Raw genomic sequence first — 24999 nt, forward strand, 5'->3', positions numbered from 1 at the left:
CCTTCTCCAACCCCTCCCAGTGAAGCTACGGGTCACTTTGGCTCTCTTACACTAGGGACAGCTGCAGGGACGGAGGCACATCTGGGCACAAAAAGCCTTGGCTTCGATTCTTGCACACTGCAGCAGAGAAGATCACTGAGCCTCGGACAGGCAAAGGAAGAAACCCTCTGACAGCACTCTGGGTATTGCAGAAACAATAGCTGTTAAGTAACTGGACAGAAATGTCTTTGCTGTGCAGGGATTATATGTCAAAGAAAAACACATATTCCCTCATTCTGAACTCTTGACGCTCTTACCCTCCAAAGTGCTTAGGAGGCAAACATTCCTGAAAGCCTGTGCTATTGAGAAATAAGCTGCTGCCTACTCAGGAAAGGCAACTATCACAGATTTCAAAAGTTTACAGAGCCCCAAAGCCAAGGCAGCCACACGTCCCATCAGCAGGACATCCAGAACATGTCCAGATACCAGTCCATTATTTTACACCACAGCAATCCTTTATCTTTTATCATGATGATCACTGCATACATGAAACAGAAACCATAATTCCACTGTTCCATAGGATGTTAGGGGTCGGAAGGGACCTTTGAAGATCATCAAGTCCAACCCCCCTGCCAGAGCGGGACCACAGAATCTATAGCACAGGTCGCACAGGAACACATCCAGATAGCTCTTGAAAGTCTCCAGAGAAGGAGACTCCATTCCAGTGCTCTGCGACCCTCACAGTGAAGAAGTTCCTCCTCATGTTGAGGTGGAACCTCCTGTGCTGCGGCTTATATGCATTACCCCTTGCCCAATCACAGGGTGCAATGGAGAAGAGCCTGTCCCTTATGTCTTGACACTCAGCCCCTAGATATTTATAAAAATTTATGAAATCCTCTCTCATGATCCCATACTCATCATAACTCCCTATTCTCTCTAAGCACCAGAAACTATATGCAGACAAGTAATTCAATTTATTATTGACATCCTCACTTGTTGATCAAACATCTACACTCAGCATATGCACCATACAGGCCACAAGACATCCAGCTGATCATGGCTGCATGCAGAAAGAGAACTGCAAAAAGAAAAGATGAATAATTGTCAAAGAGATCTGACACTAGCTGTCACCTGAAACAAGTGAGGAATTTTCAGTTTTCTTTTGAAGAGACAATTTACTGGCAGGCTGGTACTTCTAACTTTGATCTGCTTAGGAGCCAACATCAGCAGAAGAATTTTGTAGCTCGGTAACAAAACACAGAAACCTCCCAGACTGTTAACTCAATTACAGTATTTTGGCAAGGAAATCTTCCTCTTATACCTTAGGGAAAGTCTTAAGATTAAACAGTGCATGTTTTAAAGGCACACGTGCCTCAGCTATTTGGTGTAACCATTCGTGCACATAATTGCTTTGAGAGCAAAAGTATTCCATGGCAACTTGCTTGGAGAACTGGTATTCTTCCTTGCTTCCCAAGGAAACAACAGTTGTATGAGCACACCAACTGTCCCATGCACAGAAATGTTAAATTGTAAGGCAAATTTCAACCTCATGTGATGGAAAAGGATAGATTTCACAGGTGCTCAATTCCTACAACAGGCTTGCCCCACAAGCAACGTGCCTGGTTCACAAACATCACGGAGACAGCACGTTTCAAGTAAATATATCAAAGAACTTCAAGGCAGTGAGAGCTAGCTCAGGCACCGTGCTGCTGCAAAAATCAGGCTGCTAATGATACTGCTATGCAATGGAAAGAGAGGGAGATCTTTAAAGCACTACAGTGCCACCAAAACTAAGAAAGCTGCAGGAAACACTCACCTTCACTAGTGCAGAGCTTCACTGGTCACAGAGCTACTTGTCTACTTACAGAGCAATACAGCAATGCCTTATGCACCTATCACAAGTTCCAGCTGTTGGCTAAGAAGGCCAACAAGAGCAACAGCATCCTGGCCTGTATAAGCAATAGTGTAACCAGCAGGACCAAGGAAATTATTGTCCCACTGCACTCTGCACTGGTGAGGCTACACCTTGAGTCCTGGGTCGTTTTGGGCCCTGGCTACAAACAGACATTTTGGTGCTGGAGTGGGTCCAGAGAAGGGTAGTGAAGCTGGTGAAGGGTCTGGAGAACAGGTCTAGTGAGGAGCAGCTGAGGGAACTGAGATCATTGAGTCTCTGAGAAAAGGAGGCTCAGGGGAGACCTTCTCTCTATAACCCCCTCAAAGGAGGCTGGAGCACAGTGGGGTTGGTCTCAAGTAACTAGCAATAGGGTAAGAGGAAATGGTCTCAAGTTGCACCAGGAGAGGTTTAGGTTGGATATTAGAAGCAACTTGTTGACTGAAAGGGTTCTCAAAGACTGGAACAGGCTGCTGGAGAGGTGGTTGAATCCCCATCCCTGGAGGTGTTTCAGTAGCAGAGATGTGGTGCTACGGGACATGGTTTAGCACCAGACCTGGTAGAGTCAGACAGTGGTTAGGACTCAAAGGTCTTTTCCAACCAAAACACTTACATGATTCTTCCTTTGTACAGGCTACTGCTGCTGTATCAGCAGACACTTCTCAGGATTTGTTAAAGGCACCTGATCAATAGTTATTCTCCTTTGCCACTACAGGTGGCCTTAGAAAACCCTAAAAAATTTTTTTTTAAGTGCTTCTCAAATCCTTTCAACAAGATCTTACCCAGGCAGAGTAAGCTAAGCACTACCAGCACAGGTCAGGTTGCTGGTCCATCTGTTTGAGAATCCTGCCTCCTGTGATTGGGACCAGATGCTTCAAAAGGTGGAACAGCTTGGGTAAAGAACAATGATGCAATTCACCCAAAGGGGAAATTCCTTCCTGACCTCATCAATTAGCATGAAGGTTTATATGCTTAATTTATTTTTAATCCTATTTACTGCAACTCTGGACATTGTCATTATGTATATAAACATCCAGGTCTGCTTGGAATCCAACTAAACTTTTGGCCTCAGTTCCATCATGTGGTACAATTACGCCAGCATTTCAAATGCACTGATTTCCAATTTCATTTCAACATCCTTTTGTTCCTGCACTATGGGAACTAGAGTGGCTATTAACCACTTCTCCTACTCTTCCTCCAGCCCACCTTGCACCTTAAGCTCTCATGCCACATTGAGCTCTGTTACACAGAGGGAACATCATCTGAAGGCCCTTTAAGGTAACAACTCACCAGCTTCTCTCAGGTTTTCAGTCTGGAGAAGAGGAGGCTGAGGGGAGACCTCATCACTCTCTACAACTACCTGAAGGGAAACTGGAGTACGGAGGGGACACGATGATCTTGAAGGTCTCTTCCAACCTGGTCTATTCTATTCTATTTTCCTTGATGACAAGCAACAGGACCAGAGGAAGTGGTTACAAGCTGCACCAGGAGAGGTTCAGGCTGGATATTAGGAAATATTTATTCACTGAAAGGGTTCTCAAACATTGGAATGGTCTGCCCAGGGCAGTGGTGGAATCACCAGCCCTGGAAGTGTTCAAGCAGTGTGTGTACCTGGAGATAGGGACATGGTTTAGTGTTGACCCTTCAAGTACTGGGTTAGACTGGACGATTTTGAGGTCTCTTCCAATCAGACATATTCTGTTATACAACAACATTTCTATATGCTAAAGTTATGGAATCTGCTGGAAGCTGGCAGCTCCACCAGAATTTCACCAGGTGCTACCCCTCTTGCAAGCACACTTCACTGGTGTTTTCCACTACATACCTGCTACTCTTACAAGTTGTGCCCTGTGTTGTTTGAACCTCTCTAAGATTCTGATAAATTTAGTTATAAAAGAACATCCAGGAAGCACACACACCTTCCTGTGTTTTTCAGAGTCTCACACAGGACCATCTCCCACTGAGCAAAGGACTCCACTCTCATCTCCGTGCCTGAACAAAGAAGAACAATGTCCAACCGAGCAAAACCAACCCCATTTTACACCACATAGCCATCACTTCTACCACAAGATGTTTTGATTATGAGCTTGGAACGGGTGAATAATGGCAAGAGAACAGCTCTTTGCCTCAACCAAAAAGAAAATGATACTGTTTCATCCCTCGACCAGTCCAGAGAAAACTCCTGTCTCAGCCTATGGTCTCTAAACAGATTGAGCTCTTTAATGACTGAAGCAGCATTAAGAGAACTGGTAATGGGCACCATTCCACCCACTGTCAGCTCCTTCACTGATAGAACCACACGCAACTTTTCCTCTATTTGAGTATTGCATACTGATTAGTCACTAAAATCATAGGTTCCACAATGGCAGCTGAATTGTCCTCTTGCATACAGTGACCTCCCTGTGCTCTTTAATTATGCAGCAGCCTTAGAAACTCTGTTCTTAATACTTCCTAAGAGGCCACAAACACTTTCCTGTTCCTCTGTCTCACATGTGTAAAGACAACGTACTGAACTGAATGCTCCTGCAATGCTCTTAGGCAATGATCAGTGGTCCAAGCCACAAGGTTCAGAGGACTGCCATACCAGCATCCCCAGGACCTCTGATCAGCCATCAAGTGGTTTGCCTTGGGCATTTCATGATTTGCCGAGGTTGAAAGAGAAGACAGTAATGATACAGAACAATTCCCCCATCAGCAGTGGCAAAAGCAATCTTGGCAGCCTTGAGTTCAACGCTTTCACCGCTTTTACGTCCTCACTGAACATGAAATCAAAAAGAAAAGAAGAAAAAAAAAAAGAAGCAATATTTTCTGTTTGTCACACACAAACCCAGAATGTGGCTAAGGAAATCTTTCAACGGACTCGACGACAGTATTTTTGGCAGTTAAGAATTCTCAATCTGTTGTGCTAAAATTAGCTTTAAATAAACGTGCACTACAAGCAGGACATACTTTGCCTAAGAAAAAAAAAAATCTGCTGGCCACTTACAGATCATGTGAGCTCACTTATTTAGTTGAGCTAAGAACACTGGTGATTCCAAGCCTTATCTGACTGGAGATTTGGATCTATTTAGCAATGTCACTGGCCACATATCAAAACGCACAATGAGCCACTGCTCTTTACCAAAGCAAGGGAAAGTTCCTGCAAACAATTGTTGCTGCGATTTAACAGGATGGTCATGCAGAAAAGAGATCTAAGATTAGACAAGCTTGTGCTTTTACCATTCTTTGGAAAAGAAAAAGCAAGCCTTCCTCTTCAGTCAGTCCACCCTTCCTTCCATATTACAGTATAAAGAAATGGGACACCTTCAATGATTGCTCCCTGATGTGCACCCACCAAAGCTATAGAATAGGACAGTCTTACTTTTTGTTCTTCTTTCCCCCCCTTCAAGCTTTTCATCAATCAGTTGAAAGGTTCCCAAAGTTCTGCCCTGGTTTTACAGTCAGTGCTGAAAGGTTCCCCAAGTTCTGGCAGTGCCACAGAAGTTGGTTCTAATATTGCCCATGGAAGCTTACACCATGATCTGAGCAACAGCAAAATAGTCACTCAAACATACTGAGTACTCTGCAGTGGGTAAAGTTCATAGCAGCTGTTCCAGTCCCAGAAAGACATCTGAGAGAAGCGCCATAAATAACAAAATCACATGGAGCCCCCCATTGCACAACCAACACACATCTTTCCTGAGCAGGAATTCATGCTTCACACCCTATGCTGTCAGTCAAGAGCATGTTACAAACTGTGTTTTCAGGATGATCCAGAGGATATCTTGGAAAGTAATTCAGCCCTCCTGCTGGCTGAGTCTTTTAAATATACTCCTTCAATTCCACTACAAAAAAAGACAAATGCTTCTATAATCTTGCCCAAACCAGACTCTTTCTAAGGAGCAAGCTTATACATTCATGCGTGCCTTTTACATATCACAGATGTTTAAAACCAGTTCCAGCAAGTCTGACAGCCTGACAGGAACTGCAGGGAACTCCTCCTTCTCAGGCTTGGGACCTACGTAGTTCTTCAGCTATGCAAATGTAAGGGTATTTTTTCAGACTCCAGTTTCAGCACATCTCTCATTTGGGCATCACCTTCTTTAGGATCCTTAATTCATTTCATTGTTAAATTAAAATTAAACCTACTTCTCTTAAAACATCTAATTCCCAGGGCTCTGCAAGGGGAGAAACACTTTTCCAAGGAGTGCTTAGCTATAATTGAGAAAGAAAATACATGGCTATTTTGTAAGAATGTGATTATTTCCCCGCCCCCCCCCCACCTTTTTTTTTCATCTTCCGGAGTTTTGCCTTCGAGGGCTTGGTTCAGAAATTCCAAATTCAGTTTATTGTTTTTCTCATTTAGCAATTCTGTTAATCTTGGAGTTTGAAGTTATTTTCATTAAAGTAACGCCCAGAGTTTAGATGTTCCATAAAAAGATCAGAAATTATTTTCATTAAAGTTAACACCCAAAGCTGAGGCATTCCTTGCCAAAAAATCAGGCAAAGCACCTTCATTCTTAAAAATGATTCTGAGCCTTTTCCTTGCAAACACGGATTTCAGAGAGACAAGAGTGCTGGGAAGTTTTATCGGCCTTTTTTTTTAATCAGAAGTGGAAAAAAAAACTTACTAAGGCAGGAAAAATCCTGAGCCTTTTGCTCTTAACACAATGTGTGGGGTTTTTTTACCTCCCCCCTTCTTGCCATCTGTTACAGAAGCAGCAGGACAAATTTCCACTCCCCGATGTCAGGTTTCTCATGAGAGACGTACTGGTGGTATCTCTGTGGTGATCAGTATCTGTCCTTTAGGCAGCACGGAGTCTCCCTGACCCAGGCGACACCAATTTCTGATGGAACTTGTTAGACTACAAGAAATTTGCTCTTAACTCTTATGCCACAACAAATATGGGCTACAAAGTAAAGGATCTTACCTCCATTCTGGGGGGGGCTGAGGCACTGAAACCTTCTGCTCTTCGGTAGCAGCTGTGTCTCGAGGACAGGATCAAGTGCTGCCTTTTTGTTTGAGCAGCTACATTAATAAACTAGGTAACATCACCCAGGTTCCTCACCATGACTAAAGCATAGTTTAAGTGTTTGGAGGGGAAAGGGAACGCCCTTTGATCCCTACTTCTGATTCGGAGCGTCAGCAAGCCTCCTCCAGACGCTAATGCTCTTTAGGCATAACAGGCCAAAGGCATCACGGAGTTAATAACATGTTTCCCAGCAAGGTGCCTTCTTCCCCGTTGAAGAAGTCACGTAGTGACAATTGTCATTCTCTTTAATGTAGAAATTAGGGCCGGGGCAAAATCTTTTCAATTCCTCCAAAAGACAGGTTAAGTTGCAACACAGGCACCGTTCTCTCTGCAGCGTGTGTAATTTCAGCTTGCTCAATAGCAGCGGCACTCCTGAGCTCAGGAGGACTTTAAAAGGAGCGATTATGTTCACAGAAGCAAGCTAATGAGAATCAACTACACAGGCAACACAGGGAGACATTCCAGGGCCCTGTGCTGTCACCAGGCTTTTGGCCAATGCTGCCTGATCATATATGCAAAATGCAGATTACAGAAATAGTCATCATAGGTTAGAATATTCTCAATGAATAATTTTGCACTGAGCTTTAGAAGCTCCCCCGCAAACCATCCTCGAAAGAAGGCACTCAGAACTGCTCCCGTTTTCAGAGCTTCTGCTGGAAGCAGCAGTATCAGTGATGCAGCAAAGGCTTCCTCTGTGGGTCTTGTCAATGGACCAGGCAGTTTTGTAAGGGAAGTTTGAGAGCACCACTCGTGCATTATGCTGCAGCACCACAGCAGCTGCTACAGGCTACGTTGTCATCTGGGTTCAGCCAGCACATGCCAGTTCCTACTATGCAGGCTTGTAACACTGGACTAGAACTCAAAATGCTCATGGCACAAGGGATAGTATTTTCACTACAAAGACCACAAAGTTTACAACTCCTTCATCTTCAAACAGCCACATTCATAGCTTAGAAATATTGAAGAACTTGATACTTGTCATGGAATTTATGAAAGCTCTATCTGAAAAGCTTCTGTGCAGCAGTCTCAAACCTAGCCAGACACATCATAGTTAGGAGAGATGATCTCTCCACCACTTAACAGAAGACAATAGTTTTCACCTAAGATTATAGAGTCATGGTTGTAACGCCATCTGAAGACTGCGTTTACAAATATGTGACTGTTCAGCAGCTCCCACGGACACAACAGAGTGGTCAGATCCTTAAAAACATTCAAGTTACAACAGAAAGCAACTTGTTAATGGTTTTTTTGCAGTACTTTACAGATGAGGAATTTTAACTGCTGTGAAAATCTTCCCTAGCATGCTTTGTGTGAGCGGGCACTACTAAATCTACGTATCAGAATAGCTTTTATTTTAAACAGTATTGGGTAATCCAGAAAGATTTGCCTCTGTGCAGCATTCTCAAAAATAAATGTGACTGAAGATAACTTTGGCACAATTATTTTAAAGGTCACAAGCTTTCCCCATCCAAGGCATCTAATAATTCACCATGAACAAAGTTCCACAATCCATTCCTCTGCATGCCTACAAGCCCCACTACGATGAATGGGCACACACACACAAAAAAGCAGATCTATTGTCCCTGTCTTTGCTTTCAGGAACTAATTTTTATTTATTGCTTTTACTACCATTGCCACCCTATCTGCCTTTGCTTTTAGGCACTGGATTTTTTACCACCACTCTTTCACTTACTACTGTTACACTTTTTCCTCTACTTGTAATATCATGAATTAATGACTAAAAATCACTGCAAGGCAAAATTTCAAAAGCTGACAGCACCTTCGGGCCCAAAGCCACGCTGGTCCTGTAGAACTGAAATATGAAACCCCACAGCAAAACAGGCGACAATTTTGCTGGGACAGGACTGCAACAGCACTTAGGAAAACAAGCCACCACAAAGCACCACCAGCGCTCTTCACTTACGGCTCAAGCATTCATCTAACCATCTACCAAGTGCAAAAGGTATGGACTCTTTAGCTTTTGCTGCTTCTCCTTAAAAACGCTTTGTCTCCACAAACAAGTTTGTGAGATACCTGTGCCACTACTTCAGGTCCGTGAGTGAATACGAGTGGAGCTGCAAGCTGCTCACGATTTTAAAGCGTTTCACACCGATTCCAGTAGCCGAGAGAAAAAGTGTAAAAATTATAGGCTACAGACAAAAACTAACGGCTGGGTTTACTAAACTGGAAAGAAGGGGTTCAGCGAACTGGAAAGAAGGGGTTCAGCGAACTGGAAAGAAGGGGTTCAGCGAACTGGAAAGGGGTATGGTCTGACACGCTGCTTTCCTGACCAACGCGTGGCCGCGCCGGGGCTGGTCGCTGAATCAGGGTCCCGCTGAGCGCAGCCTAAGATGCGCCAGTGGGAAGGTTCCTCCCCGCGCTGTCTGTGCCCCGTGTGACCCCTCGGGTGGGCAGGGCTGGCGGGAAGGCGGGCTGAGCTCTCGGACAGCCGTGAGACCCATGCCGGCAAAACCGCGCGCTGCCGCAGGCTGATTCAGCCGGACACAGGAGGCGGAGAGCCCTCCCCCGGAGGATGGCGGAAAACCCACCCAGTCCGGCGGCACACAGCCTGCCCCCGGGCCTCGAGCGGAGCCGGGGCCGGCCCCGGCCGCCCCCTCCTCTCCCGCGCTTTCTTCTCGGGCGGCCCCTTCCCGCCTCACCGCGGCCTTCTCCCTGTTTCCCTCAACGCGGACGGGCCGGGCTCCGCCGTGACCCCACTCACCGCCTGGCGGGCGCCCTCCGAGCAGCAGCGGCGGCAACAGCAGCAGCGGCGGCAGCCGGCTCAGCCCGGAGGCGGAAGCGGCGGCAGGAAGTGAGGTTGGTGCGGGCAGGAGGGGGGGGAAGGGAAAGGGCCCCGCTTCCGGGACGGATGGCGACGCGGGGAGAGGGTCCCGCCGGGCGGGCATCCGCACCGCGGGAGCTCGGCCGGAGGTGGGTCCGTTACCGTGGCGTTACGGCGATGTGGCGCGGAGCTGGGCCCGCGTACGTAAGGTACTAAATTGGGAGGGGTGGCTAAGGCCGCGTCAGGCTGTGCTGCCATCCAGGGAGACCTGCACCGGCTGGAGAAAATCAACGAAATTCAACAAGGGCAAATGTAGGGTCCAGCGCTTGGGGAAGAACAGCCCCATAGATCTGTGCGGGTTGGGGGCTCTGGCAAAACGGACCCGCGAGGATATCAGGCTGACCATGAGCCAGCAATGTGCCCTTACAGCCAAGGCCAGTGGTGTGCGTCCCAGGCGGCATCAAGAAGAGTGTGGCCAGCAGGTCGAAGGAAGTCCTCTTCCTCTGCCTTGGTGAGGCCTCATCTGGAGTACTGTACCCTGTTCTGGGCTCTCCAGTTCAGGAGAGACAGCGAGTTACTGGAGAGTCCAGTGGAGAGCCACTAAGATGAAAAGGGGACTTTCCCACATTACCAGGAAAGGCTGAGAGACCTAAGGCAGTTTAGCCTGGAGGAGACTGAGGGAGGATCTCATTAATGCTGATCAATATCTAAAGTGTTCTTGTCAGGAGGATGGGGCCACATGCTTCTCAATGATGTCCAGTGACACGACAAGGGGCAATGGACACAAATTGGAACACTCTTTAAGTTCCATGTAAATGTATGGAGAAAATTCCTCACTGTAAGAGTGACAGAGCAGCAAAACAGACTGCCAGGAGAAGTTGTGGAGTCTTATCTCTGGAGGTATTCCAAAGCTGCCTGGACATGTTCCTGTGTGATTTACTCTAGGTGATCCTGCTCTGCAGGGGTGTTGGACAAGGTGATCCCAAGAGGTCACTTCCAGCTCTTACCATTCTGTGATTCTGTGAAGGCAGTGGGAGGAAGCCAAGGATGACAGCTGAGCTGCTGCCAGTCTGAGAGGATCCCACATCCTACAGTCTTTGTTTAGACCACCACTGCATAGGAACAGGGCTTCCTCCCACCAGCTTTCAGCTCTGGAGAGTCTGCTGTCCTTGGTTACGTGATTCAATTGAGCCCACTTCAAGGGGTACTTAGCCACCTCACTATGGCCCAGATGATGTTTTACCATCCCTGCAGACACTGAAGTACAGGTAATTACAGTCTGATAAACAAGCTTTGGTGAATAAAGCAAAGTTTTCTCATACACGATTGCAACTGCAATGTGTTTATACTACTGCTCCAAGACTTGATGTATTTCAGAACAGAAATGGGTAAAAAACTTTCTGGGCATCCGTTGCCAGCACCCTGTGCTCTTGACATCCACCACTTGGCCTTCTCAAGACATGTAACATTAGGAATTACAGTGTGTTATATCTTTTGAGTAGTTTTCAGGATTAGATGTTTTTATTAAGCAATTTCTGCAGTATTCTTCAGATTTGTGATTTACCTAGAAAAAAGTAACCAGGGTGTGAGGTTTATTCTGGATAAACAATGATCTTCCTGCTTATGCACATTTTTACACACAGTCCCATTCTTTAAAGCATTTTGGCTAAATCAAGCTAACCACCTTTGCTATAAACACAGTATTGGCTTTAAGTGTCTTCAAGACATGCAGTTCACAGCACTGTGTACTTCTCTGTCCTCCAAGCTGATCTAGGAACTGTTCACAGTATTGTATATGCAAGGAACAAAATAGCTTCCAGGCAGTTAGGTACTGCCCTGCTTTCTCATTACCAGAGAAGGTGGGAGCTGATTTCTGAGGTGCTGGCAGAGAAAAATAAATTAAAACACTGGTTAGAGGGTATTTCTCTACCCTCAGAGGCTTCTCTGAGCAGCTGTGCCCTGTGTTTGATACTTTCATGCTGAATATTTCAGGAGGCATCCAACACTTATTTCATGGGTCTCAGAGAAAAGCTGCCAAGAACAAAGTTTTTAGAAGAGTCCCCTTCTTTTGCCTCTCGCCTTCAGCTATGCATGGATTAAGAGGCATTGACAATCGCTCCGCACTGACTCTTGCCATCAGCACTGGAAATATATCCTGAGGTCCTACAAGTGTGGACTTCACTCCACTGAGAGCTGCACGCTTTCAGTCTGTTTTGGTGGTTGCTGCTGCTGCTGCTCATACTTCCTTGCTGAAGAAAACACAAACAAAAAACCCCAATCAGCAGCAGTTATACCATTTATAATGTACAGATATATAGAGAGAGTCACAAAATTGGTTTGGTTGGAGAAAACCTTTAAGACCGACAAGTCCAACCATTATCTAACTAAACTATGGCCCTCAGCACCATCTCTGCCTCTCTTAAACACCTCCAGAGATGGGGATTCAGCAACCTCCCTGGGGAGCCTGCCCCTGTATTTGAGAACCCTTTCAGTCAACAAGTTTCTTCCAACCTAAACCTTCCACGGTGCAACCTGACATTGTTTCCTCTCATCCTACCACTTGTTACCAGGGAGAAGAGACCCAATGCCCACGTCACTCCAACCTCCTTTCACAGAGTTGTAGAGTGTAATGAGGTCTCCCCTCAGCTTCCTTTTCTCCAGACTAAACAATCTCAGCTCTGTCAGCTGCTCCTCACCAGACCTGCTATTCAGGCCCTTCACCAGCTTTGTTGCTCCTCTCTGGACCTGCTCTAGCACCTAAGTGTCTTTTATGTAGTGATTGGCCCAAAACTGAACACAGTACTCAGGGTACGGCCTCACCAGTGCTGACTACAGGGGGACAGTCTCTTCCCTAGTCCTGCTGGTCATACTATTCCTGACAGAGGCCAGGATGCTGGTGACCTTGGTCAACTGAGCACACACTGGTTCATCTTCAGCTGCGGTTAATCAATACCTTCAGGTCTTTCTCTGCTGGGCAGATTTCCAGCCACTCTACCCAAAGCCTGGAGCATTCATGGGATTGTTGTGACCCAAGTGCAGGACCCAACAATTTGCCTTGTTTAATCTCATCCCACTGGCTTCAGCCCATTGATCCAGCTTGTGCAAGTCACATCTCTGTGTGTATGGATACATATCTATATATATACATATATAAATATGGTAACAAGAAATAGACATCAGTTTATAGAATGTAATGTCACAACTTAGCCACACAAAGGGGAAGCTTATGTCATCTTTAGTGTTTGGCCTTGGAAAAGCTGAACAGTAGGGTCATGGGAAAATGTCATTACATTAATGGCAGAGAACTGGGATCCTATTCAGGTCCTTTCATTTTGGAAAGGAAAACAAAAATTAAAGGCCGTGCTTCAGAAGTATTATTACAGATGGCCTGAACATTGTCACACTGTTGATCTCCCCATCACTCATCTCTTCCTCAATATCCAAGCCACAAGATGACAGCTACACTGACTTCAAAGTAAGTATGTTTAGCAAGACAAAAGGAGATCAGAGTTGTGTGGTGGAACAAGCATCACCAACAAATGCCAGCAGGCATGCCTCTGTTGGAAGCACATCTTCTTTTTTTGTGCCTACAAATGCAATGGCCTGGTTTAAGAATCTTTACATGAGGTCTTTAATTTAAAAGGTGGTTTCAACTCATCAAGTATTTATTACCTGTATTACCTCTACAGGCATGCATGTACAGTAGAGGTGAAGCAAGTGCAGGTGTTTCTCTGAACTGGACCTCTGTAATATCTAGATGACCTTGCTTTAGCAGGTGGGTTGGACTAGATGATCTTCAGAGGTCCCTTCCAAACCCTTCCATTCTGTGATTATGGAATCTTGTATTCCAGATCACGGAGTTCTTTCCTGCCTCCATCCTGACTCCCATTAAGATGGGAGTAGCAACACTTGTTGGTAGAGTAAAATTCTTATTTATTTTGAAGTTACAAAGTTGAATTACTCATGATTCCACAAATCATCCACACTTTGACGGCATTCAAACTTTCCTAGCTCCTTTCAGCTTCAACACTGGACTAGTTTTGACAGCTACATGAGAATCCCACTGATGCTCCCTCATCCCATACTTCCTCGCGCCTCAGTCCTGCAGAACCTGTGCTCACATAGTGCCACAGGCTCCACCCTGATGTCCCCACCTCATCAGGACTGGCAAGCTCGAGGCCATTCCTGCAGGATCTGTCCCCCAGGATCCAGAGGCCTAGGGGATCCCTTCTTTCCTTTCACTTACCGATGGAGTACATCTCCAGCTGCTGCCTCAGGCGGATCTTTTTCATGCTATCATAGAAGTTGGGCTCAGGCGGCGTCTCGGCGGCTGGGGGCAGCGTGAAGATGCGCATGATCCTCCTCTTGTTCCTGCGAAGAGGGGCAAAAGGCGGTGAGAGGCTAGGGCCGGGCCGGGCCGGGCCGGCTACAGGTGGGGCCTGTGCTGTCGCAGCGCGGCTGGAGCCCTGGTCCCGCCCTCGCGCCCTCCCCGCACGCCCTCTCCGGCCTCCCCTCACCGCCGGGCGTAGACCAGGAGGGCGAGGCTGGCCAACACCACCAGCAAGTAGACGTTGGTGGCCTCGTTCCACGCCTCATGCACCGAGTAGTCGATGGCTCCGCTGTCGCCCAGCGCCGCCGAGCCTCCACCTGCCCCTGCGGCCACCGCCGCCATAGAGGAGAGCGGCCGGTAGGGCCGGCGCGCGGCGGGAAGTGACGTCAGGCGCTCCGGAGCGGGGCGCCGCCATCTCGGGGTGGCCCTGGGGGGCAGCGGGGAGGGGACTCGGGCTGCCCTCCCTCACGTTTATTTTCCCTCTAGCTAAACGGTCCTTGGGAGAGACGGGAGGAAGTGACAGCTTCTCCGCCAGGGATGCGGCCACCTTGGTGGTACGGTGAGATCCCGGCATCGGCTGTCTCAGAGCTCAGGAGCTGTTGGGCAAAATGAATGAGCAGCCTTTAAAGGGCTCCTGCTTGCATTGCATGAAGTCAGGTAGGAGCACAGTCATTTGCAGGGAAGTTCCGACTTACAGTGTTGGTAGCAGTGTTTGAACGTTATACAAACCGGCTACATTTGCAGGAAGGTTTTCCCATTTGCAGTAAAATGTTAATAGTGATGGAGACGTGTGTTAGAACATTACACAGCTCAGTGCAGCCATAACATGGCATAGTTAGGTGGAGAGCAGTATGACCACAACAAAGAACAGAACCAAACACTTAAGCAGAAGGGGCCGTGTGCTTCCCTGCTTATAAACTTCCTCTCAAAGTCAAAGGATAAAAGTCATCTCAGGCCCATAGGCCTTCCAAACTCTACTCTGCAGAACAGAAAGTCACAGAAGCACAGAGAGGTAAGGGTTGGAAGGGACCTATGGAGATCATCTAGTTCAATGCCCTGCCAAAGCAGGGTCACCTAGAGCAGGTTGCACAGGAACACATCCAGATGGATCTTGAAACTTTCCAGAGAAGGGGACTCCATAACCTCTCTGGGCATCTTGGTCCAGTGCTCTTTCATCTTCAAAGTAAAGGCTTTTTTCCCATGTGCTTCAGTAAACCCTCCTGTGTTCTAGTTTGTGCCCACTGCCCCTTGTTCTGTCACTGACCACCACCAAGAGCCCAACCTCATCCTCTTGACCCTCACTGTCACATTACCCTAATGTCTGCCTGTCTCAGAGTCCCAGGAACTGCTTGGCAAAAATGCTTGCCTCTTTTCCAGTGCCCAAATAAGGACTTTATCTGACACAGGTTCAGCAAGTTAAAATAATGGACAGATTTAACTTACTGAAGTGACAGATAAAACAGATTGGGGACTGCCAGTGATACATGCACTGACTTCAAGTGGTTGAGCTCAAGTTAATAAATCCCAAGTAACATCCAACACAGATGCAAATCTTTGCAATAGTGCTAATGTGTAACAGTAACACAGCAAAAGCTCAGCCCTATATTGAAGGTGCAGTTCTTACCAAGGTGTCCCTGTCTTGGCTGAAGGAAGAGCAGCACAGCCTGTAGACTCTCCACGTCTCTGCAAAATCCACAGTCTTTCCCCCAAGGCAGGTTGTCCCCTCATGGTTTGCTATGCCTTAACCCCAGCTGTCTCTGCCTTGTAGGCACCGTTTAGCGTGATTTGGGAGGAGAGTTGAGCACCTCTGCTATGAGGATAGGCTGAGGGAGCTGGGGTTGTTCAGCCTGGAGAATACTCCAGGGGGACCTTATAACTGCCTTCCAAAACCTGAAAGGAACCTACAAGAAAGTTGCAGAGGGACTTTTCACAAGGGTGTCTAGAGACAGGACAAGGGAGAATGGTTTTAAGCTGAGGAAGAGTAGGGCTAGACTGGATCTTAGGAAGAAGCTGTTCAGCATTAGAGTGGTGACACTGGAATGCCCAGGGATGCTGTGGATGCCTCCTCCCTGGAGATGTTCGAGGCCAGGTAGGATGAGGTCTTGAGTAACTAAGTTGAATTGAGAGGTGTCCCTGCCCATGGCAGGAAGGTTGGAGTAGATGATTTCTAAGGTGCCTTCCAATCTAAGCCATTCTATGATATGCTTAGCATGTCCTCTGTTTGGCTTATTATCATCATAAGGGGTGTCAGCTTTAATACTAAAATTGCAGTTAGGCAAAGGTCTTCATTCAGACACTAGCTTTCAAAAGCTGTTTTGAAGCTGCTTGGCTTTGTTGTTTTAGCCTTGCTTCAGCAATTTTAGTTGAAACAGGACCATCTTATCTTCACAAGACCCCTTCCCTCAGGCACTTGGCAGGCTATCTTTGCAGATTTTCATTTCCAGAACTAACATGAATATCTCTTAGTTGTAGGCATCTCAACCATTCTTCTGAAGTGCACTAAATTAACCTGCACTCCTTTCCCACAGTAAGCTACACTGTTATCCCATAGAGATACACCAGTCTTCTTGCTTTCATGGTGTGGAGAGCCATCAGAGGTATGAATTCAGCTGCTCCAAGAGCCTGGCATGGAGTCTAAAGCATCTTCAACCACCCAGGCTGGTGCTAGCTCAGTGGCAGCAGAACCGTGGGATATAGTTCAGCTTGTCACGAGCTTTCACTTTTCACATAGGAACTAAATTGGACAGTGTAGGTTTTCAAAATAGAAACAGCACCTTCTGAAAGAGCTTGCCTCTTTTCTTCTTGTTTTTTTACCAAAATGGGAGTTGCTGGATATTCAGATGCTGGAGCAACATAGCTTACTCCTGTGCTCCATATGCTCCTGGTGCCAAAAATTAAAATTCTAGGGTTATGCTTTGGCAGAAAAGGTGGAGCAGAGCAAGCATTTCACTTTAGAAACTTGAAAAGTTGTCTGAACTGCATCATGAGGTGCAAATTAACTAGGCAGAGGACTTTATAACACTTCTAACACACATACTAATTCCTCTTTTCATTTTCCTTTCCTTTTCTTTGACCCCTTACTGAGTAGAAAGAGTTTAGACACCTTGCTTGGATGGTGCTCACTAGGCAAATGTCTGACAAGCCTGGGGAAAGTGTCCTTTGGTGAGCCATTTCCTCAGCGCAAGATGTGCAAAGTCATTCTCTTTCCATGCTATGGAAAAGGATTCATTAAAATAACCTCAGATCAGGGCATAAAAAGGTTATAGTGCAAACAGCAGTAGGAAAAAACCCAAAATGCTAAGGCACTGCTATCTTGAGAAAAGTTGCCCCACATGGTGTGGGAAAGAAGAACAGAACAGCAATTAGACATAATTCTAGGTCATTAAATTGGGATGGCACCCATGCACAGAGCTGTGGAAACCACAAGGAGGGGAAAAAAGAGTCTGTCACTTACGCAACATGACACAAGACAGTTAATTAAGCATGGTTTCACAGGGACTTTAAACAGTTTCTCAGTCAAGTTGAGGCTTTTTGTTTGCTTTTTTAGTGTGCTGAACTTTCCTGCTAACAGGCTTGACAAGCACTGTGGAAGAAAAGTGGAAAGAATAAACCTAAGTAACTTCAGTGCTCTTTATATTTCACCTCTAGATCTCAGCTGAGATCAGACTGTCTGCTATGAGTTGTAGAAAGGTTGTGTTTAAACTGTATCTGAAGGCACTTTTTCTATGAACCTTGCAGCTCTGCTCTGGACAACCAAAGAGGAGACTGGAACACTCCAGGACTCTGCATTCCAGCTTCCCATCCAGAGGAAACCAAGGCCTCCATCCACAAAGCATGACTTCAGATCTCAAGGGTTTCTCTGCAGTCTCCAGCAAGCAGGAACAGACTCTGCCTCACTGCAGGTGCCTGATTTGGATTTAAGGCTCAGATAATCCATGCACCCCCAACCTGGAAGACAAGCAGAGAGATATTTTCTTCACCCACACAGAATCATAGAATAGTTTGTGTTGGAAGGGACCTTAAAGACCATCTAGTTCCAACCCCCCCTGCCACAGGCAAGGACACCTTCCACTAGCCCAGGTTGCCCAAGGCCTCATCCAACCTGGCCTTGAACACCTCCAGGGAGGGGGCATGCACAGCCTCCCTGGAAAACCTGTTTCAGTGTCTCACCATCCTCATTGGAAAGAATTTCTTGATCCAGTCTAAATCTGCCCTCCTCAAGCCTCAGTCCATTCCCTCTTGATCACATGCCCCTCTGAAGCTAGCAAATGCTAAGCAGTGAGTAGGACAGGGTTAAATTGAGGAGCACTGAGTGACTGTGACAGTCTTGCAAACCTGAGAAAAAGAGATGATCTCCCACTCACTGGCCTGTATTGTAGCAATAGGAGTTCTGGTGGTGACTTGAGGAATCTGGTTCAGATTCCAAAGTTGGTTGCCTCTTAAGCCCACGTTAGCTTGTCCTGGTAACACTGTTGTTTCATTTTGTAGCTTGAGTTTTTGTTTCAGTTCTGGGCTCCTGGCACACCTTTAGAAATGGGAATGCAAGCAACTGTTGAATTTGGTTAGAGCAGTCAGGCCTTGCAGCTGTCAGGATGTGCACAAGAAATGGTGTGACCTGTCCGGGTAGATTATGTAGCATGTTTATTTCTAGCTCAGATGAGGTGGGATGGGATAAGCAATTCTCCTCTACAATGTTGATGCATGAGGACATCAGCTACTTTCTATTTTCTTATGCTAAAGCTGCTTGCAGGGAACAGCCTGTCATTTGGTGCTGCGCCTGTGTGGCATCTGACCTCCAGGATCCTGGCCTGTGAGCAAAGCATGTGGGCACCAAATATATAAATAAAAAATAAATAAAAGTAATAATAATAACAACAACAGATGACATAGCATCAGCTGGCCTGGCAAAGCACAGCTAATAGAGACCCAACTTTAGTGGCTATATTCCCAACATTACACAGTATCAAAGAAGCCTGGGGAGTTCCAGCTAGGGGTCAGAGACTATCCCTGACTGGAAGGAGGGGAGAAAACCACATAGCTGTGTGATTTAATTAAAAAATGAACTTGCTAAGATCCCAGCTTCTACAGAAGCAGGAACTTTGTTGATTCCACAAGGAAATCTAGCATGTACTGGATAAAAGCCCCCACCCATACACTTATCAAGAGAATTGCTGAAAAGCATCTTCCAGTTCTACAAGGACAGAATTCACTTTCCAAAAGTCCTTAGTATCCAGCAACTACTATAAATCTGACTGAAAGCTGCTGAATATTACCAGTTTTGAAAACCCAGTTACTTCAAACCACATCCTAGGCTGCATCAAGAGGAGTGTAGCTAGCAGGACAAGAGAGGGAATTCTTCTCCTTTGTTCTTGTGAAGCTCCTACTGTGTCCAGTTCTGGTGTCCCCATCATAAGAAAGACACAGAGCTGTTGGAGCAAGTCCAGAGGAGGGCCACAAAGACAATCAGAGGGCTGGAGCACCTCTGCTATGAGGGTAGGATGAGGGAGCTGGGGTTGTTCAGCCTTGAGAAGAGAAGACTCCAGGGAGATCTTACAGCTGCCTTCCAACACCTGAAGGGATCCTACAGGAAGGCTGAAGAGGGACTTTTCTTGAGGGTGTCTAGCGACAGGACAAGGGGGAATGGTTTGAAGCTCAGGGAGAGTAGGTTTAGACTGGATCTTAGGAAGAAGTTCTACAGTATGAGGGTGGTGAGACTCTGGAATGAGCTGCCCAGAGAGGGTGTGGATGTCCCCTCCTTGGGGGTGTTCAAAGCCAGGTTGGATGAGGCCTTGAGAAACCTGATACAGCTGAGAGGCGTCCCTGCCCATGGCAATAAAGCTGGAGTAGATTATTTCTAAGGTCCCTTCCACCCTAAGCCATTCTGTGATTCATATCAAAATGTGAATGCTGGAATTTTAACAGTAAGCTTGCTCTTTAGAAAACGATGATGGCCAAAGAATCCGTGCATGCCTCGCTATATAAATATATAATTTCTAATGGATTGTGAGTTACCCAGAGCTAAACAGAATCAGAAATTGCTGAGGCATAAATATCACTGAAATGCAAATATATTTACCATTTAATACTGGATTATAGAGTGCAGAACAGAGACTGACAATTATTGGCAATCATGTGGTCAGCTCAAGTGTACAGTATTTCAATTAAAATAAAACCATAAAATCCTTTTTCTGTTTTAAAAAGTACCATCTACCATATAATTTCTCTGAATGAACTCTACAAATATACACATTATATCATGCTAGAGGAACTTGAGAACCACTTTTTTCTTGTTCCCAGGGTCTCCTGACTGTTGGTAAGACATTACAGGGGTAATGATAGAATTGGTTTACAGCTGCAGATTCTGCCAAATGTCTCACAAATTATATTTGGCAAACAGCACTGCCCCTGTTTCACCAAGATAATGAGCTGATGCTTTGTTTATGTGGCACCAAAGGAAAATACCGGTTATGGGCTTGTGATAGAATTTCAGAAAGCTTGCCTGGTATTCTAAACTTCTGATCCACTTAATAGTTACCACTCTATTAAAGACAGAGTAAGACATACTTTAAAAGTATCCTTTCAAAAAGAAAAAACCCAAACTGTTAATTAAATACCTTGTGTCCTTGTTTCATAGAATCATAGAATCGTTTTGGTTGGAAAAGACCTCTAAGATCATCGAGTCCAACCATCAACCTAACACCACCATGGCTGTTAAACCACATCTCAAAGTGCCATGTCCAGACATTTCTTGGTCACTTCCAGGGATGGTGACTCCAGCATCTCCCTGGGCAGTCTGTTCCAATGCATGACCACTCTTGCAGGAAAGAAATTTTTCCTAATCTCCAACCTAAACCTCCCCTGGCACAATTTCAGGCCATTTCCTCTTATCATATCACTACAGAGAAGAGACTTAGCCCCACCTCACTGCAACCTCCTTTCAAGGAGTTGTAGAGACCAATGAGGTCTCCCTTCAGCCGCCTCTTCTCCAGACAAAACAAATCCAGTTCCCCCAGCTACTCCTCAGCAGCTACAGCCACAGGTGTGGCTATGCATACACTACTTTTTACATCTGATACTGTCAAACACAGAGCTGCACAGGCTGTATGTTGCTGTACATGCTGCTCACCCATGCAGGATTTAGCAATAAAAGGTTGCTTTTAGGTCTGAATCCCATGGCACACAAAGGGGAAGATGCTACATCAGCCCTGAGCCTGAAGCCATCAGGCATCTGGAAAAGGTAAACAGCATAACCTTGACACTTGAAGAGGTTGCCCAGGGAGGTTGTGGATGTCCCCCTCTCTGGACACGTTCAAGGCCAGGTTGGATGGGACTCTGAGCAACCTGATCAAGTGGAAGGTGTCCCTGCCAGGGAGGTTAGAACTAGATGATCTTTAAGGTCCCTTCCAACCCAAACCATTCTATGACTCTATGAATCTATGGCAGTGCTGTTCTCTGAATGACTCTGAGGAGAACAAGAAGGAAGCACTGGGTCTGAACTGAATCTGGGACTCTGCTCTGAGACAGGCTGTTTCCAGTCTGTGTCCTGTGGTACAAACCTGCCTGGTAAGGGCTACACTTTATTGACAAATCCCCTGGGAATTTTGTTTTGGCAACAGCATTAGACCAAGAGTGAAGCATACCATATCAGGAGTGCGTCCAAGTGCCCTGACACAGTTGGCTCCCACAGCCAGACTGTCAGCAGGCTCAGCTGGCATATCCTGGTCTCCCTGTCTCCTCCACTGCTGGCACAGCAGAGTCCCAGGGGGATTCAGCCTAGGAACCAGGTGCTATTTCTTGAGTTTGGGAGATGATCTTCTGCTCTGGTTCTTCACCTGGATGGTCAGATGAGGTGGGCAGGACATGTTGTGGGAGTCTGGCAGGGATGGCAGAGGAGACATGGCCCAAAAGGGAAGGGCAAGGTGGTGCAGATCACTGACCTCTACAGTTATCCTGGCAAAGGGTGAGACCCAAGGTCTTCATCTTGGGTGATGGCAGCAAACAAAAGCCTTGGGACCTCTGAGACCATGACACTGACCACTGAGGGTGGCTTGGGGAACCCCCTCTTAAGTTTTCTGAAAATGAGCACCATTAGCAGTCCTTCTTGTGTGGTCTGCATCTTTGTGCAGCTTCATTGGCTGCATTTTTGGGATGGAAGAACAGGGATACAATAGGAAACCTGACAGTAACCATCCCAGGAGAAGCATCTTTTGTGAGAAAGGACAGGGAATGTGGGGCTCTTGATTTGAGCTTGAGATAAGGACCAGTGGCACCTGTTGAGAAAGCTGGGGCAGGGGAGGCCCTGTCCACTGGTCTAGAGCTGGCTGAGGAGTGGATGAGGAGAGAGGGGTTGCAAGCTTCCAGTTGTGAAGAGGCCTCTTTCTGCCCTTTAGTGTTTAGTGTTCACCAGCAAATATACAAGATCTGCTTGTACTGAGGCAGCAAAGGTCCTGAAAGTTTGTCCAAGGCTGCCATTGGTGGTGAAAACTGGAATGCTCAGCAGAAAGAAGAGAGGCATGTAGGGCTGCCTTGCTTCTTCACTTTAAGGGGGAAAAAAGATGGAAATGTGAGAAGGACAGGGTTCATGCAATGTGGACATTGTGGAATGGGCTAGTGGGGAAGAACAGAAAGATGGAGAGGGTACATACGCCTCTGATTTTGCTGAAAGACTGTGAGGAGGTGACACTTAACCTTGATTGAGATTGCACCAATTTAAGATGAAAGAGACAGTGCACTAACACCCTGAGCAAGTTATAGGGGAGGTAGCTTCTTCAGCTGGCATGTGTGACCCTTCTGATAGGTCCAACTACCTTGTTACTACTGAGTTGCTAATGCAAGCACAGAGAGATCTTGAAGGGATTTATGGACGTTCCCTAGCAAAATCCTGGCTCCAAGGCCAGACAGATCCTGGCTATGTTTGGGCATGAGAGCCTGCAACTGCTAATAACTAACGCTCAGCTGCCCTTCCTGCTGCCATCTAGTGTTTCCTCATGGACAGAAGGCCCCCCGCAAGAAACGAGCTCCAAACTGATGGGCTCAGAACAAACGTCATTTATTCCTGCTGAAATAGAACAGATGGACAACACACAAGCTGAAGGAGAGGGAACGGGGAGAGACTCAGTACTCAGGGTGAATGTTTAGAGAGGCACCTAACAATATTTGTAACTAACAATATTTGTAACTATTCCACCCAGGAACAGACACATCTCCATTGCAAGATAATCCAAGCAGAAGCTTTTCTTAACCAAGAGAGACTAGCAGGAGAAGCTTGGCAGGGTCTCCTTCTCTGGCCTTGCTACTCTCACAGAAACACATGGTATGTTTACTTGTTTGTCATCAGGTGCCGATTTTTCTTTCAAGTATCTATGATGGCTAACAAGAGGTTATTGCAGGGGACAAAAGATTTGACGCATGGCTTTGAAGAGCTGTAAGAGGATGGTTTTCCATCTGCAGCACATCCTGGATTCGTGCTGGAACTGCCGAACTCTGACCCTGTTAATCACAGAATGGTTTGGGTTGGAAGGGACGATTAAAGATCATCTAGTTCCAACCCCCCACCACAGGCAGAGACACCTGCCACTAGACCATGTTGCTCAGTGCTTTTTCCAATCTGGCCTTAAACACCTCCACAGAGGGGGCATCCACAACCTCCCTGGGCAACTTGTTCCAGTGTCTCACCACCCTCACTGGAAAGAATTTCTTCCTAATATCCAGTCTAAATCTGCCCTCCTCCAGACATTCCCTCATTAATAACTCAAGAGTTCACAGGCTGGGTGGTGCAATGACAACAGAGACAGCATTCTTTCTCCCCAGGCCTCTTAAGGTGTTTTAAGTCAATGTCCAAAACAACCACAAATCGTTTTCCTTTGGAGGCCCTGACTTTGGTGCTTTACTTCCTGACAACCTGAGAAAGAAAGCTGCCAGGAAGGACTACACAAGTGAGAAATGGCAAAAAAGCAGCTAACTGAAGAAAACAGACTGCCCCAAGACAAAGGAAAGCCATAATGGGCAGCCTTTAAAGGACTGCTGGTATTGTGTGAAATCAGGGATAGGAACTGAGTCATTTGCAGAGAAGTCTTCCCGTTTATAATGTTGGCAGCAACGTTTCAATATTGTAGAAATTGGCTGCATGTTCTCAGAGCAGGCATAACACGATTTGTTTGGCTGAAGAGCAGTATCAGCCCAGCAAGGGACAGAACCAAACCCTTCAGCAGGAGGGAGTGTGTACTTCCCTGCTTATAGATCACCTCTCAAGTCAAAACATGAAAGTTGTCTCAGGCCCTTAGGTCGGCAGAACAGAAAGTCACAGCATTGCAGAACGGTAGGGGTTAGAAAGGATCTCTGGCAATCATCTACTCCAACCCCCCTGCTAACACAGGTTCACCTAGATCAGGTTGCACAGGATTGCAATGTCCAAATGAGTTTTGAATGTCCCCAGAGAAGGAGACTCCACAACCTCTCTGGGCAGCCTGCTCCAGTGCTCCAGCACCCTCACAGAAAATATTTTTCCTTAAGTGAAACTTCCTGTGTTCCAATTTGTGACTACTGCCCCTTGTCCTTGCACTGGCCACCACTGAGAAGAACCTAACCCCATCCTCTTGACCCTCATCTTTTAGATACTGGTCAGCATTGAGAAGACAACCTCTGTCTTCTCTTCTCCAGACTAAAGAACCCCAGGTCTCCCAGCCTCTCCTGATAAGAGATGCTCCAGTCCCCTCATCATCTCTGTGGCCCTCTGTGAACTCTCTCCAGCAGTTCCCTGTCTCTTGTATAGGAGAGCCCAGAACTGGACACAATACTCAGCTGTGGCCTCACCTGGTGTTCGGAGTTTTCTTAATGCACCCCAGAATACCATTTGCCTTCTTGGCCACATGAGCACATTGCTGGCTCATGCTGAATTTCTTGTCCACCAGAACTCCCAGGCCCCTTCAACACAGAGCTGCTTCCCAACAGGCCAGCCCCAGGTGCACAGTGGTAGAGTCCATGTGTCTCATTCATACTACTCCTG

The 24999-nt window shown here is 46.5% G+C and overlaps 2 protein-coding genes across 2 annotated transcripts in view; both read right to left on the bottom strand.

Annotated features, from left to right (window-relative positions):
• The window catches only part of SLC20A2 (solute carrier family 20 member 2), a 63396-nt gene extending 53699 nt beyond the window's left edge, over positions 1-9697 (bottom strand). The window contains exon 1 of the mRNA XM_054164619.1: positions 9605-9697. The gene's annotated coding sequence lies outside the window, so the exon portion shown is untranslated. The remainder of the gene's footprint in view (positions 1-9604) is intronic.
• Positions 9698-10876: 1179 nt separating this feature from the next.
• SMIM19 (small integral membrane protein 19) lies at positions 10877-14356 on the bottom strand. Its single transcript, XM_054166898.1, has 3 exons — positions 14182-14356; positions 13911-14035; positions 10877-11913 (listed from the first exon to the last, which is right to left on the bottom strand). The coding sequence occupies exons 1-3, from the start codon at positions 14334-14336 to the stop codon at positions 11843-11845; spliced, it is 351 nt and encodes a 116-aa protein (XP_054022873.1). The 5' UTR covers positions 14337-14356; the 3' UTR covers positions 10877-11842.
• Positions 14357-24999: the final 10643 nt, after the last annotated feature.

Source organism: Dryobates pubescens, chromosome 1 (assembly GCF_014839835.1).
Source record: "Dryobates pubescens isolate bDryPub1 chromosome 1, bDryPub1.pri, whole genome shotgun sequence".
In the NCBI taxonomy this organism is placed as follows: Eukaryota; Metazoa; Chordata; class Aves; order Piciformes; family Picidae; genus Dryobates; species Dryobates pubescens.